This window comes from Engystomops pustulosus, chromosome 2, assembly GCF_040894005.1.
Source record: "Engystomops pustulosus chromosome 2, aEngPut4.maternal, whole genome shotgun sequence".
NCBI classification, from domain to species: domain Eukaryota; kingdom Metazoa; phylum Chordata; class Amphibia; order Anura; family Leptodactylidae; genus Engystomops; species Engystomops pustulosus.
In genome coordinates, this window is record NC_092412.1 from 9,629,743 (window position 1) to 9,644,763 (window position 15,021).

At 47.1% G+C, this 15,021-nt stretch overlaps 1 protein-coding gene across 1 annotated transcript in view; it reads right to left on the reverse strand.

Moving 5' to 3' along the window:
- Window positions 1-3,937: 3,937 nt before the first annotated feature.
- Window positions 3,938-15,021, reverse strand: part of LOC140116877 (uncharacterized) — a gene marked incomplete at its 5' end in the record, with an annotated part of 33,528 nt that continues 22,444 nt past the window's right edge. The window contains one exon of the mRNA XM_072133311.1: window positions 3,938-5,058. Coding sequence (XP_071989412.1) covers window positions 4,427-5,058 — 632 coding nt within the window. The remainder of the gene's footprint in view (window positions 5,059-15,021) is intronic.

Genomic DNA, 15,021 nt, shown 5'->3' on the forward strand with positions numbered 1-15,021 from the left:
TCCCTGCAGTGAACCCTGTATCAGAAAATAGCAGCAAAATGTCCTAACTGCAACTTTGTTGCCATTTGCGATACAGGTTGGTTTAGGGGTTCAATAAACATAGTCACTGTGAGGTTCCTGTGTCGGTCCATGTCAGGAATACGGGGGGGGGGACCTATTATGCCCCCCCCACGATGCTGACACAAGCCCCAATGCAGAGGCTGATGCCCAGTGTGATGACTACTATATGAAAACCTATATAAATGTGGTCTCTCCGTGATCAAACCAACCCAGAGAATAAGATATAGGTGCCATTAGGAGCGCACAGTAAAAGGTGTTAAAAAAACAGCCTACAAGAATATGGCGATTTTCTTTTTTTTGGGGGGGGGGGGGGCGGGCAACTTCACTTAATTTGCTATTTTTTTTCCTTCCTCCCAGTACAAGGCACGGAATATTAAATACTGTCACTAGGAAATACAAGCCCTCATACAGCTCTCTATACGGAAAAATAAAAAACTTTTTTTTGTAAAATAGGGGAGCAAAAATAGAAACACAAATATGGGAAAGGGATTTGGCGGTAAGAGGTTAAACGGATGAGGGCTTTTTCCATTTCCAGATAAGCTCCGACCTTTACTCAGCTGAGTTTTTATAGATCGGGATTGTAGAAATCGTCTCAGCCGATCCACAAGTCGCCTATTTTTTTTATTAATGATACAATTCGGTGACTTGTATCTTCCATCTTCCTGATTGTATATGAACATTGAGTCGTTTCTATGGATAATTCCAGCTGGACATTGTACAATCCGATCACAGCACAAACCCCTCTGACCCGCATCCGCACCCTCTCACCCGCATCCTCTCACTTGCATCCGCATCCTCCCACCTTCATCTGCACCCTCTCACCCGCACCCTCTCACCTGTATCCTCTCACCCGCATCCGCACCCTCTCACCCGCATCCTCTCACTTGCATCCGCATCCTCCCACCTTCATCTGCACCCTCTCACCCGCACCCTCTCACCTGTATCCTCTCACCCGCATCCGCACCCTCTCACCCGCATCCTCTCACCCGTATCCTCCAACCCGCATCCTCTCACCTGTATCCTCTCACCTGCATCCTCTCACCTGCATCCGCATCCTCCCACCTGCATCCGCACCCTCTCACCTGCATCCTCTCACCTGCATCCGCATCCTCCCACCTGCATCCGCACCCTCTCACCCGCACCCTCTCACCCGTATCCTCTCACCCGCATCCTCTCACCTGCATCCGCATCCTCCCATCTGCATCCGCACCCTCTCACCCGCACCCTCTCACCCGTATCCTCTCACCCGCATCCTCTCACCCGTATCCTCCAACCCGCATCCGCACCCTCTCACGCGCATCCTCTCACCCGTATCCTCACCCGCATCCGCACCCTCTCACCCGCATCCTCTCACCCGTATCCTTCAACCCGCATCCGCACCCTCTCACGCGCATCCTCTCACCCGCATCCGCACCCTCTCACCCGCATCCTCTCACTCGTATCCTCCAACCCGCATCCGCATCCTCTCACCCGCATCCTCTCACCTGTATCCTCTCACCCGCATTCGCACCCTCTCACCCGCATCCGCACCTTCACACCCGCACCCTCCCACCCGCTTCTGCACCCTCACACCCGCATCCGGACCCTCACATCCGCATCCGGACCCTCACATCCGCATCTGCACCCTCACACCCGCATCTGCACCCTCACACCCGCATCTGCACCCTCACACCCGCATCCGTGCCTCAATCTTTATTTCCTGCAGCACAATCATTTCTGTATAGCAGTTTCTTTATATATTAGTAGATTCCTCCAACCTTTCCTTCACACTCAAATACCAGAAGACTGCGATGAATTACATAAATTAGCTGATCAGATCAACAAGTCTACATGACAATTTTTTAGGAATAATATAATTTATATGCAACAAGTTTTATGACCGATTAGATATATATAAAGTTTTACTGACAAGTTATTTGTTTCTATGGACACGGTGGCTTCGATGAGACCCCGAGTTATGCCGGTTTCATCTAAAGTCATAATAATATTCTGACTGCCGTAGCTTATATATATTACTCACTAATTGCGTAAACTCCTTAACTATCCATACAATGTTTATTCCACTCCATATAAACTTCGGTATCTGGTACTGTTTTGCTCCACAGGTGCGCGACATTCACTAATATAGGAAAGTATATGGCGGATACGATTGCGGTATGTGAATATTTATATAACATTTTTGTTGAAAAAAAAGATTGGCTGCAAACACCCTGGGGCACATTTACTTACCCGGTCCTGTCGCGATCCCCGAGGTGCGTTGTCCGATGAAGATGAAGTCCGGCGCGATTCACTAAGATCGTGCACCTGATATCCTGCATGTGTCGCTTCCCCGCTCAGGTTCCCGGAGTTCACCTTCTTCTTCCCGGTGTATGTTGGTGCATGTCTTGCGACACAATTTGAATTTTAAATCCTGTGCTTAGTCCGAAACAGTTGCGTTGTACGACGGCCACAACCCCCCCCCCCAATTTGTGTCGCATGAAAGTCATAACGTGTGCCAAAAATCCCCGTTAATTGCTGCACAAATTGGAAATAGTCGGGCAACCCGACAGAAATGCGGGACCCTTAGTAAATGAGCCCCATTGGGATAAAAGTCCAATATCCAGTTTTTAGTCCAAATATATAACAATAACAATAGTTTCTCCGCATCAACGTCTCTCGGAAATACTATACGAGGTGGAGCAATCAGTAGGAACAGTACCTTTCCATCTTCCAACTCATATACCTGAGTAGAGGCAAATCCTTATTACGTATTATATTCCTTCGGTGTGGCGTTCTTACAGACAGAGTTAGTTGTAGGTCTCGCGGTTCTCAATGGGTTATGGTGCAAGTGTCTGGTCTTCCGGCTTGGAAACTCCACTACTCCACTGTCGGTTCCGCTCGACTCCAAACAAAACTTCAGTTCCACTCACCGTTAGGAAAAAGGAAAGCGCAATAGTGCAACGCTTCTTTTACACTTGTGACCCATGTGTGAGTTTACCACAGCCACTCCTTATACGCTGGTGCCAGAATCTTGCGCACAGTAACGCGTCATAGAGGAGCGGGCGATCAACAGGAAGTCAGCTATTTGAGTGCCACATGCCGTTACGGTGGGGTTGCAGTGAGGAAAGGCCACTGCCTGACCCAAATAACACTCTCCACTCCGTGGACCTGGGTAAGTTAAACACTTAGAATTGGGCAACTTGGTTTATCCCCTGATGAACCCCATAAAAAGTGGGGGGAAACACGTTGGATGAATTAGAATTGGATGCAGAGACAAATACCACACATTATCACACACCCAATACAAATATACATACAGATATATACACAATTACATGCAGAAATATGCACACACATATGTATGCCAGGCACATGCACACACACAGGTTATATACTGTATCTCCATTTATTTCACACACACATACAGACACACAAACACGCATCACACACATATCTCACACATACTTATACACAGTGAAGTCTTTCATCCATCCCTCTGCTTCCTCTTCCTGTACTCTGTGCCCGGAATAATAATCTGCTGTGCCGGCTCCCTCCTCTCTTCTCTCACTGCTGCAGTGATAAGAGTGTAGAGGGTGTGCAGGCTGTACCGGCATCCAAATACTATCACAGGACTCTGGGGGACCCTAGGCCCCACACTAGTCAGGGCCCCCTGAGCACAGCCCCAGTAACCCCCCCCCCCCCCAATAGTGGCCGTGCTCCTCATGCTTTCCTCCTCTCCTCCACACTCATCCAGCTTCCTCCCCTCTTCGGGTCATGTGCATTGAGCAGACGGAAGAAGAGAGGAAGAATGCATCGAGGAGACCGAGACACAAGCCGCCTTCTGCTGTAGACGTCAGTTTACTGAGCTAAAATAGTGGGACAGGTTCCCTATAAATATATTTTCGGAGCTGTTACCATGAGGTTCTGCAGAGGGGGACGAGCCTCCATCTAGGATATAACACAATGATCGCTGCTCATTTGGAGGATCCTTTTACACAGACGGATACAAGAAATATGGGGGAACAATATATACATTTATTGGTAGAGTCCGGCAAAGCTTCTCCATCACCAAGAGGAAGCGCTGCTGACTGTGATAGGTGATATGTTACATGTACAAGTCACATAAAAAGCAATTTGACATCATAAGAAAGGAATATTCCTGAACAGGTTCTTATATATAGATTTTTCAAGATGATTGGCCTGAGTGTCTACCCATGTCACTTAGCTCTTAGATAACATATATGCTACAGAATCGACACTAGGAAATACAACTATAGAAATCTAAACGGGTTATGTTCATAGTGTAGTAAATATTAACATAGTTTCTTTCCTGTATGAGTTCTCTGATGCCTAAAAAGCTGTTCTTTCCTGAAAATCTTTTCCTTCATTACAGAAATAAAAATGGCTTCTCCCCTGTGTGAGTTCTTTTGTGTTTTACAAGCCCTGAGCTATCGCTGAAACATTTTCCACATACCTTACATGAAAATGGTTTCTCCCCCGTGTGAGTTCTCCGGTGTTTAACAAGCCCTGAACTATCACTGAAACATTTCCCACATTCATTACATACAAATGGCTTCTCTCCTGTGTGGCTTCTTTGGTGTTGAACAAGTGATGATTGCTGTGTAAAACATTTTCCACATAGATTACATGAAAATGGTTTCTCCCCTGTGTGAATTCTCCGATGTCTAACGAGCCCTGAATTGCCATAGAAACATTTTCCACATTCATTGCATAAAAAGGGTTTCTCCCCGGTGTGAATTCTCTGGTGTATAACAAGATGCGATTTGTTACTAAAAGATTTCCCACATTCCAGACATGAAAATGGCTTCTCCCCTGTGTGAATTCTCTGATGTATAGCAAAATATGTTTTATCTGTAAAACATTTTTCGCATTCAGTGCAAGAATACGGCTTCTCCCCTGTGTGAGTTCTCTGGTGTTGAACAAGATTTGATTTCCGACCATAACATTTCCCACATTCATTGCATGAAAACGGCTTTTCTCCTGTGTGAATTTTCATATGTTGACCAAGACTCGATTTATGGTTAAACTTTTTCTCACATTCTGAACATGAAAAAATCTTTTTCTCTCGATGACTTTGAAGATGAATGAGAAGATTTGATTCTTGACTAAAAGACTTCTCACATTTCGGACATGAAAACTGCCTCTTATCTCCATGATTTCCCTCCTCTGTGGAAAGATGTGACTGATTATCTTCTACTTCACCACAAGGAGATGAGGGGGGACGTCCATGGGAACCTCTTGTACTTTCATCTCCTGGAAAATATAGGTAAGAAATCAATATCGAAAGTTTCCTTTTCCCCAGTTACAAGCAGAAGTAAAGCAGCCAGTCAGTAACATACAGTCATCTATAGAGAGAAAGATCATGAATATTAATTGGAAATATAATCCATTGACATATAATTTGATTAAAATCCATTTTTAAAAATAGAATTCAATTCTTATAAACCGGATTCTTCTACTTCCAAGACATAAGATTGTTGTCTAACCAGGAGATGGTCATCTCAGGCTGGAGCGGAACCTATAAATCGTAGAAAACCAGTAAAACAAGTGGTAGAAGCCTCGGGCAGCTGTATATACAGGATAACTGTACTACTATACAGCTACTAGGGACGTTGAGTGGATTTCTTGTCTATTATAATAAGGTAGAATTGCGGAAGTGATTTGGCTCCCCTCCTGCAGTCTGTGTCTGGTCCTCGCTGCTGGTCTCCTCCTCACGGCTGCCGGAAGGTCTTCCTACTTCAGTCACCCCGCGGGGGCAGCAGGAGAGTTGTAGTGTAATCTTCTGCAGTTTCCTCTCCAAGTCCTATAGCAGCTCCATGTAACTCCCTGGTGGACATTTTGTACTATTTGTATTACAGCATTATTCCAGTCATTGGGGCACATTTATTCAGATTCGCGCTGTAGTTCACCGAAAGTGCATTGTCTGATGATAATGCGCTGTGCAGCAATTCACCAAGACCGTGCACCCGATATCCTGCATGTGTCGCTTCCCGCAGATACAACAGAGTTCGCCATCTTCTTCCTGCTGTATCTAATTGCTTGGGCTTGCGACACAATCAAATCCCGCACTCAGTCCGAAACAGTCAGATCGTCCAACAACTCGCGCCCCCAATTTGTGCCGTATGGAAGCAGCTGCATCAAAAAAGGACTGCATGCGCTAAAATCCCAGCGCAGACATTTGTTAAATGCTGTGCAAGCCGTGTAATCCCCAAAAAAGGTCCATAGTCCAACGAAAATGAGATTCGTGACCCTTCGTAATGAGCCAATTGTGTCTCTGTATAAACAGCACATCATTATAGAGCGGCTTCTGTGGAGCAGCGTTACTAAAATGGGGCGGCCCCCAGACCTGAACCCAATGAAAACCTATTGGATCATCACACCCGTGCCCTTCTCTGTTGCGCGGCTCTCCCTGGGCCCAAATTCACCTCTCCACGCATGCCACCCTGCTCCCTAAGGCTTTAAAAGATTTAAAGGGCCAGCGCATCGCTGATTGTTTCCATAAAGCCTGGCTGTTCCCAATATTCCCCACCAGATCTTTGAGCTTCCTAGCGAGAAGAGAAAGCTTCCTGTGAGTTTGTTGTGTTTGTTCCAGTTCCTTACCCTTTCCGGTGTGATTCCTCGTTGCTGACCTCGGATTTGACCTTGCATCTCTGCTGCCTGCACGCTTGTGACCGTACTTCGAGCCTGGACTACGATTCTGTGCTTCGACTCTGCCTGCCACCGTGGGCTAGTTGCACCTGTGGAACAACCTGGTGTTACCCTGCCACAGCAAGACCATCCTGCATTGTGGCGGGCTCTGGCGAAGACCGGGTGCTTCTTAGATTCCAGTCCCAGGTGTCGGCTAGTACCATCTCCCGCGGTGGTCCAGAGGGTCCACAGACCCTGAACCCTGACAAGCAGTCAGATATAGCCTCCCTGCATGGAGCCATAGCACCCTGTTCCCTTCTAAAGAGTCCACTATCGATATCTGCTCTAAAGCTGAGCATCTTGTCGCTCGCTCCTCTAATTTACATTTAAATTCCCTCTTCACATAAGTTATTGATGGCAACCTCTCAAAAATGCCTTAAATGCCTCCCTTTGAGATAGTGGTTGGTTATCAGTAGGATGTGCCTCCGGATTGGGCTGGAATTCTATCTTGAGGATCTAGGAGGTCCAGCCAAATTCTATATATACATATCCTCCCTCATCATCAGTTTGGCTTTGTAGTCCATAAGATGTTGAGATGGGAAGAAATAAGAATGAAACCCCTCTAGAGCTGAGGTGTGCCAGGAATGTTGCGTCTGTAGGACCAGGCTTTAAGGAGCGAGCAAGTGGAGCCTTATCTGGGGTGAGATGGGTTTCCATCAGGCATATTATATGGGGCTTGTGGGATCGAATGTGATTCCATACCATAATGCTCTTCCTGGGAGGTCCAAGGCGGCTGACATTACAGGAAAGAAAGCAAAGATCAATCAGCGTGAGGTTGAACTTGCTTTAGAGTGAGTTCCTCAGCTGGTTCCTAAGGGGCCGGATCTGTTTTAGGAGAATCCATACAGAGCGTGGAGAAAGAGAAGAATGTGCAGCGTCAGGTCGGTGAGATCTGGCAAACACTGCTCCGGGTTTTTCCGCTGCTGTGGATTTTTAAAGGGCCCATTGTTAAAGTCGGTGTTGAAATGAAAACCTCTAGCTATGGGCCTTGCAATCAGGCATGATGTGATCCAAGTGATGCTGCAGTGAAATCTAGGTTACAGACATAAGCGTTCATCGTAATCCTTCGTCCAGTTACAGGTATAGCTATTGCAGTATTTGTGTTTTATAATAGTGTTCAAGAGGGAGGGAGATGCCAAAAAGAGACCCCTCTATTTGTAAATGCTTCATTCTAGTGCGGTGTTAACTTCAGGTGTAGGAAGCGCATCACGTGGCAGGTAACCACAGAGAGTTTCCCCAGCCCTCTGATTATGTGGTTCAGAAGTCCATGCGCTGTATTAGTATCCTGCTCCGCTCCCCTGTTAATACTAGTGGAGTGCCCGAAACTTCGCGACATGGCGTGAACGCTCCCCTTCACTAGCTGTGTTGGTACACGCCACATAGAGCAACAGCAGAGGGGAGCAAGCTCCGACCTGTTCCTGTGGCGTTAGGACTGCAAGGTCCAGGGAAGTCGTGAGGCAGTCCAGGCTTTTGGAAGCATGTCACCACAATGCCTGCCGAAAGCGATGTAGGCCACTAGTGTGATGTACACACTAATTCCCACACTCACAGTGTGGCGCTGACCTGTGAAAGACTCGCCTCCTCCTTTGTGTCCCTGGTGTCACTGGGGGTTACCCAGTGCAGAGCAGCAAAATGGGTGACAGCAGGATTCCTGTCATTACTGTCGGCTTCACGCCGATTTCTATATGCAGCAAGGGGTTGTCAGTACTACAATGATACGACCACATGGGCATAACTATGTTTGATCTGATCAGCACCAACTGTGCCGCACTGAAGGGGGCCAAACGGTTAATACAAGAACCGGGACTCTTACTGAAGGTTGCGTGGTTGTCACACTTACAGACATTTTACAATATACTGCAATACAGTAATATTACTGTTTATTGAAGAATTGATCAGACCCCCTAAGGTGCATCTGCCTTAGAGGGCCTGAAAATACAGATTTAAAAAAAATCTAAATAGTTCAAAACACTCGTTTCACAAAAATATTTAAATCATAAACAAGTTAGGTATCACCGCGTCTCTCTATCAAAATATTAAGATCAGTATTCTCTGTGGCAAAATGGCGTTATGGAAAAACATGAACTAATGCCAGAAAAAAAACACGTTTTCACCATTTTCTACAGCTAATTTTTTTTTTTTTTTTTAAAGTGTCAGCAATGAAAACTTCAGCGCACCCCGCAAAAAAACAAAACAAAAAAAAACACCTTTACACAGCTCTGTACAAGAAAAAAGTTATTGGTTAGAATAAGTAAGATTATGGGAATGCAGGTGGACAAAGCTTGTCTGACTCCCCAAGAACGCTCCAGACGACGACAGGAGAATTTGTTCAAACAAACAAAAAACCCAACTAGAGAAGACACCCCTGTGTTCCCCCGTCCCATCTGATTTTATTATGTTTTAACATATTTAATAAAATTAAAATATTTTGCACAAATCAAAGATTCGTACATTTCGTCATATTTTGAAGTGGGGTTGCTGACTACCATTTAAAGATGGCGCCGCCCGACAACAGCATTAGGTGTCCTGGCTGCTTTCAACCACACCACTCAATAGCTTAACTGCTGTGGATAGTGCCAGCACAGATCATGCCAGTTAAAGGCAGGTGTCTGCTGTGTGATATTGCTGATAGCTGTCATGGATGCGCCTGCGACTCGTAGGACAACCCATGTGCCTATATGTGTCATTGGAGCCTGGCCCCCGACTCACTCACTGTAGCAATATGTTATATGCTATTCTGGCCTCTAGGGGTCTCACTACTTGTGTGTGTGTACAATAAAGCAGGTAGCAACTTGTTGGTAGACAGACATGAGTATGTGACGTGTAATGGCAGCTTGTTGAATAAAGAGCCTGAGACCAACCACAGTGTGTGAAGCCAATACAGGAGAGTCAACTAACAGAACATGGTGGCAGCTGGGCACTGAACCTGTGTATAACAAGTCTGCATCTCCTGAGAACCTGTGTCAATCACAGCAAGTACAGAGTCCCTGATAATACTGCACAATGGAGAGTGGCCTGAAACCCCCTCAGACACTGGATGTGACTTCTTCCAATCTGTCACAGACCTGGAGACACTGGAAGGAAGAGTTCACCCTGTATGTGGATCTGACAGTGGCCCAAAGGGATGAGAGAAGGAAAGTAAAGCTCTTTTACTACCTTATTGGGGAAAAGTGGAGAGAAATAGCCAAGACCCTAATCCCAGAAATCTCTGACAGTCTAGTGCTAGAGGACATTGTGCAGGCATTTGACAAACACTGTGACCCCAAAAAGAATGAGACTGTGGAGAGATACAAGTTCTTCTCAAGGGATCAGGAGGTTGGGGAGAATGTGGACAGATATGTGACAGAACTGAGGAGACTGGCGGCAACCTGTGGCTTTGGAGAAATAAGAGACTCTCTCATCAGAGACAGGATAGTGTGTGGCATCAGAGACTCTCACCTCAGAGAAAGATTACTGAGGGAGGAAGAGCTGACATTAGTGAGATGCCTGCAGATCTGCAGGGCGGCTGAGCTGACAAAGGACAGCCTGAAGATGATGGAAGCCACCAGGGATGAGGCAGTACATGCGGTATATGGGAGAGCAAAAGCAAGGCCCAGTTTCCCGGAAAGCACCATCCAGTGCAGATATTGTGGGAAAAGACATGAGAGAGACAAAGAGAAGTGTCCTGCATATGGTGAAACCTGCAGGATTTGTGGGAAGAGGAACCATTTCTCAGCTCTGTGCAGACTAAAACCCAGCAAACAGCACAGACAAGTCCACACAATGACACAGGACACAGACAGTGATGAGGACATTACATGGCTACAGCTGCAGCCTGCAACAGAGAATGTCCATGTGCTCAAGCAGCAAGTAGCAAAGGAGGTGAAACAGTTATTTGCAACCTTTTTGTTGGATGAGCAGCCCATTAGATTTCAGCTGGATTGTGGAGCAAGCTGCAATGTAATTCCATGTGCGCTGCTGAAAAAGCAGGTTTCCATTGAGCCCACGGACAAGGTCCTGGTGATGTACAACAAAAGTGTTTTGAAACCAATGGGGACCTGCAAGCTTAAATTAAGGAACCCATGTAACAAAAAGAGTTACAAGGTGGAATTTACAGTGCTGCCTGGTAGTGATCATGTACCATTACTGGGTGTAAAAGCAGTTCAGGCGATGGACTTAATAAAGGTGCAGACCCACAACATAATGGCTGTTGAAGTGTCCCAGAATATACAAAATTCAAAACCAAAAATACTCGATCTTCAGACTATAAAAACAGAATATGCTGATTTATTTGAAGGTGATGGGTGCCTAGAAGGTACCTCCCCTTACTTCACCTCCCATCCGCTGGCTCTGAAAGATTTAAAGAGCCAGCACGCTGATGGTTGGCGCTGGCGGTCCGCCTGTCCTGATAAATTGACACCATTTTCATGTTTCCCCTGACAGATCTTTGTACCTCGTGCCTCAAAGAAAGCTTTCCAATCATTGTTCCTGTGTTTATAGTGATTTCCAGTTGTGATCTTGATCCCTGTTCTTGACTACGATTCTCTGCCGCCTGTCCTGACCTTCTGCATTGTCCCTAACTCCGATCCTGTGCTGCATGTCCTGACCTTCTGCCTGACCACAACTCCATCTCTGCCTGCTGATTTTGTACCTTGCCTTAGCCACCACCGCGAGCAAAGTCCAGTCTGTGGAGCGACCTGGTAGTATCCTGCCACAGCAAGTCCAACCCACGGTGGGCTATGGTGAATACTGGGTGCCACTTAGACTCCCAGGTGTCAACTTACGCCATCTCTCACGGTGGTTCAGTGGGTCCACTACCTCTGAACCTGACAGTAAAATCCGGCCATGGATTCTGCCAAGGTTCCGCTACCAGAACTCATCACCATCATGGCCCAGGAGTTCTAGCAGATTGCCGTGCAGGGCCAGCAACTTGGTCAGCTCACCACCATCTTGCAGCAATTGTTGGCTACCAAAGCAGCGTCCAGTTCCCACGGCACCTCCCACTACTGCGGCTACACTGTCTTCTATAGAACCCAGACTGCGACTATTCATGCCCTCCAAGTATGACGGAGATACCAAGTTATGGAGCGGATTCATCACCCAGTGCTCCTTGCACATGGATTTGATGCCTTCGCAGCTCACCACAGAATGGTCAAAGGTGGTTTTCATGATCAGTCTTTCCAGGAAAGCCCTGGTGTGGGCCACCCCTCTCTGGAACAGGAACGACCTGGCTAAGTCTAATATCACCACACTCCTCACTAAATTCTGGTCCATCTTCGAGGAACCAGCCCCCGCTTCATCTGCCCTACTGAATTGCGCCAAGGGGACTTTTCTGTTGGTGACTATGCGGTTCAATTCCGCACCATACAGTAGCTTCCAAGCTTTCTTGAATGAAGCGGCCTTGGTCGTCTTCTTTAAAAAGGGACTGGCTAGTCAAATCAAGAACGCCTCCTGTCTGCACGAGAGTTTCCACCTTCTCTGACTGATCTCATCTCCCTGGCCACTTGGATTGGCATCCGGTTCTTTGAGCGTCTGGAGGAGCAGCATCTTGAGCAACCACAGATCAGGACCCGTCACCTGTCCCACTTGACACAAGTCTTCCAAAGACCATCACAGCCGTCTTCCTTGTCTGCCCCAGAGGAAGCCATGCAGGTGGATAAAGCTTGTCTGACTCCCCAAGAAGACTCCAGACGACGACAGGAGAATTTGTGTCTCTATTGTGCAAGCCAGAGCTCTGTCTTGGGACTTGTACACTCAATCCACAGTGTTCGGGAAACGTACGCACCTAGGGTTTCTGGGAATGGCATCCATAGGTGAGAATAAAGCTTCTCCACACCTGAATATTCATGTCCTACTTAGCTCTGGAACAAGCAGCCAGCTTTGTGCTTCTGCCTTCCTGGATTCCGGCTCTGCAGGAAACTTTGTGGATGCTGCCCTGGTCTCCCAGCATTATCTTCCTGTGGTCCGTCTCGAGAAGCCGCTGGTCATCTCGTCTGTCAGTGGGCCTATTCATCCAGTCCGGTATTGTACCGAGCCCATAGGTATGCAAATTGGGGCATTACACAGGGTGAGACTGTTGTTCTACCTACTACCCTGGTCCACGTCCTCTGTCCTGCTGGGCCTCGCGTGGTTGCAACGTCACACTCCTGTACTCAACTGGCAGACCGGGGAGGATCTTTGCTGGGGACCGGAATGCCAGTCATGTTGTTTGGTGGTACCTCATCCAGTATTCACCATGACTTCTCCAGTGTCCTCCAAACCTCTGGTGGGTCTGGTGGAATTTGCTGACATTTTCTCGGAGAAGCAAGAGGAGAGTCTGCTACTGCACTGTCCCTATGACCGCCCTATAGACCTGTTGCCAGGCACATCTCCTCCACAGGGTCAGGTGTACCCACTGTCAGTGCCTGAAACCATGGGAATGCCACCCTATGTAATAGAGAATCTGCAGAAAGGGTTCATACGCAAGTTCTCTTGCCCTGCCGGTGCTGGATTCTTCTTCGTGGCCAAGAAGGATGGTTCATTCAGTCCATCATGTATTGACTATCGTATTCTTAACAAGATTAAGGTAAAGAAAAACCCACTACCTCTGATCACGTAACTCTTTGACTGCCTACATGGAACCAAAATCTTCACCAAGTTAGACCTACGTGGGGCATTTAATCTCATCCATGACACGATGAATGGAAGACTGCCTTCAATACTCGTTATGGGCACTTCAAGTATCTGGTCATGCCGTTTTGACTCTGTAATGCACCAGCCGTATTTCAGGAATTTGTCAATAACATTTACAGAGACTTGCTTTACACCTGTGTTGTGGTCTACCTGGACGATGTCCTGGTGTTCTCTATGGACCTTGAGTCCCATCAGGCCCATGTATGACAAGTTCTCAGGTGCCTAAGGACCAATCGCCTATATGCCAAGCTCGAGAAGTGCCAGTTCCACCAAAAGTCTTCCTTTCCTCGGTTATATAATGTCTGACAAGGGACTACAGATGGATCCCACAAAGTTGTCTGCTCACTTTAGTGGCCTTGCCCCGTAGGACTTTGCGCTATCCAGATTCCTGGCCTTCGCTTATTACCACCGGCAGTTCATACCGCATTTTTCCTACCTCAGGTTTCCCATTGGCGCTGACCAAGAAAAACGCCAATATTAAAACTCTGGCGGCTGAAGAAGCTTTCTCTAAGCTGTAGTCTGCCTTTGCCTCTGCTCTCGTTCTCACCTGATATGAAGTAACTGTTACTACTAGAGGTTGATGCCTCCTCGGTTGGTGCTGGGACCATTCTCACCCAGAAAGGGGCCAAAGGTCGAACTCTCACTTGTGGCTTCTTCTCAAAAACCTTTTCGACTGCAGAGAGTAATTACTCCATAGGTGATAGGGAACTTCTAGCCATGAAGCTTGCTTTGGAAGAGTGGCGGTATATTCTGGAAGGAGCTCGTCATCCGGTCTGAATCTACACAGATCATGAGAATCTCCTATATCTCCCGACCACTCTGCATCTCAACCCATGACAGGCTTGTTGGTCCCTCTTCTTCTTTAACTTCCTGTTACATTTATGTCCAGCAGAGAAGAACGTCAAGGTTGATTCCCTCTCTTCTGCTTCCAATGTAATTGGGGAAGAACCAGCTCCTTGACATATTGTTCCGCCTGAACAACTGGTTGCTTTGCTGCTCTTCTCCATGGCAGCTTCCTCCTGGCAAGACCTATGTCCGACTTGCTATTCGGAAGAGCATACTAACTTGGAGACATTGCTCTTGTGTGGCTGGGCCCCCTGGGGTGCAGAGATCTGTTGCTCTCATATCTCGTTTCTACTAGTGGCCAGGTCTGGTCAAGGATGTACAAGACTTCCTGCACTTCCTGTGCCTGTAACAAATCATCACGTCTCAAGCCTGCAGGTCTGTTCCTGCCACTGCCTATATCCAAATGCTGAGGACTCACGTAGCCATGGACTTTGTTACGGACCTTCCGCCATCTTCCAGTAACAGCGTCATCTGGTTGGTCACAGACCGGTTCTCCGAGATGCTCCACTTCATTCCTCTGCCCGGTGTACCGTCATCTCCTCGTCTTGCCAGCTTGTTCTTCCTCCAAATCTCCCAGCTTGATGGACTTCCTCTGCACATTGTCTTGGACCAGCGGGTTTGTTTCCTGGTTCTGGCGTTCCTTGTGCAACCAACTTCAAGTAAAGCAGGACTTTTCCTCTGTGTATCATCCATAGTATAATGAACAAGTTAAGAAAGTCATTCAGACTCTGTGCTGCTATCTACTCACATTTTGTTTTCCGCACGACAGGACGACTG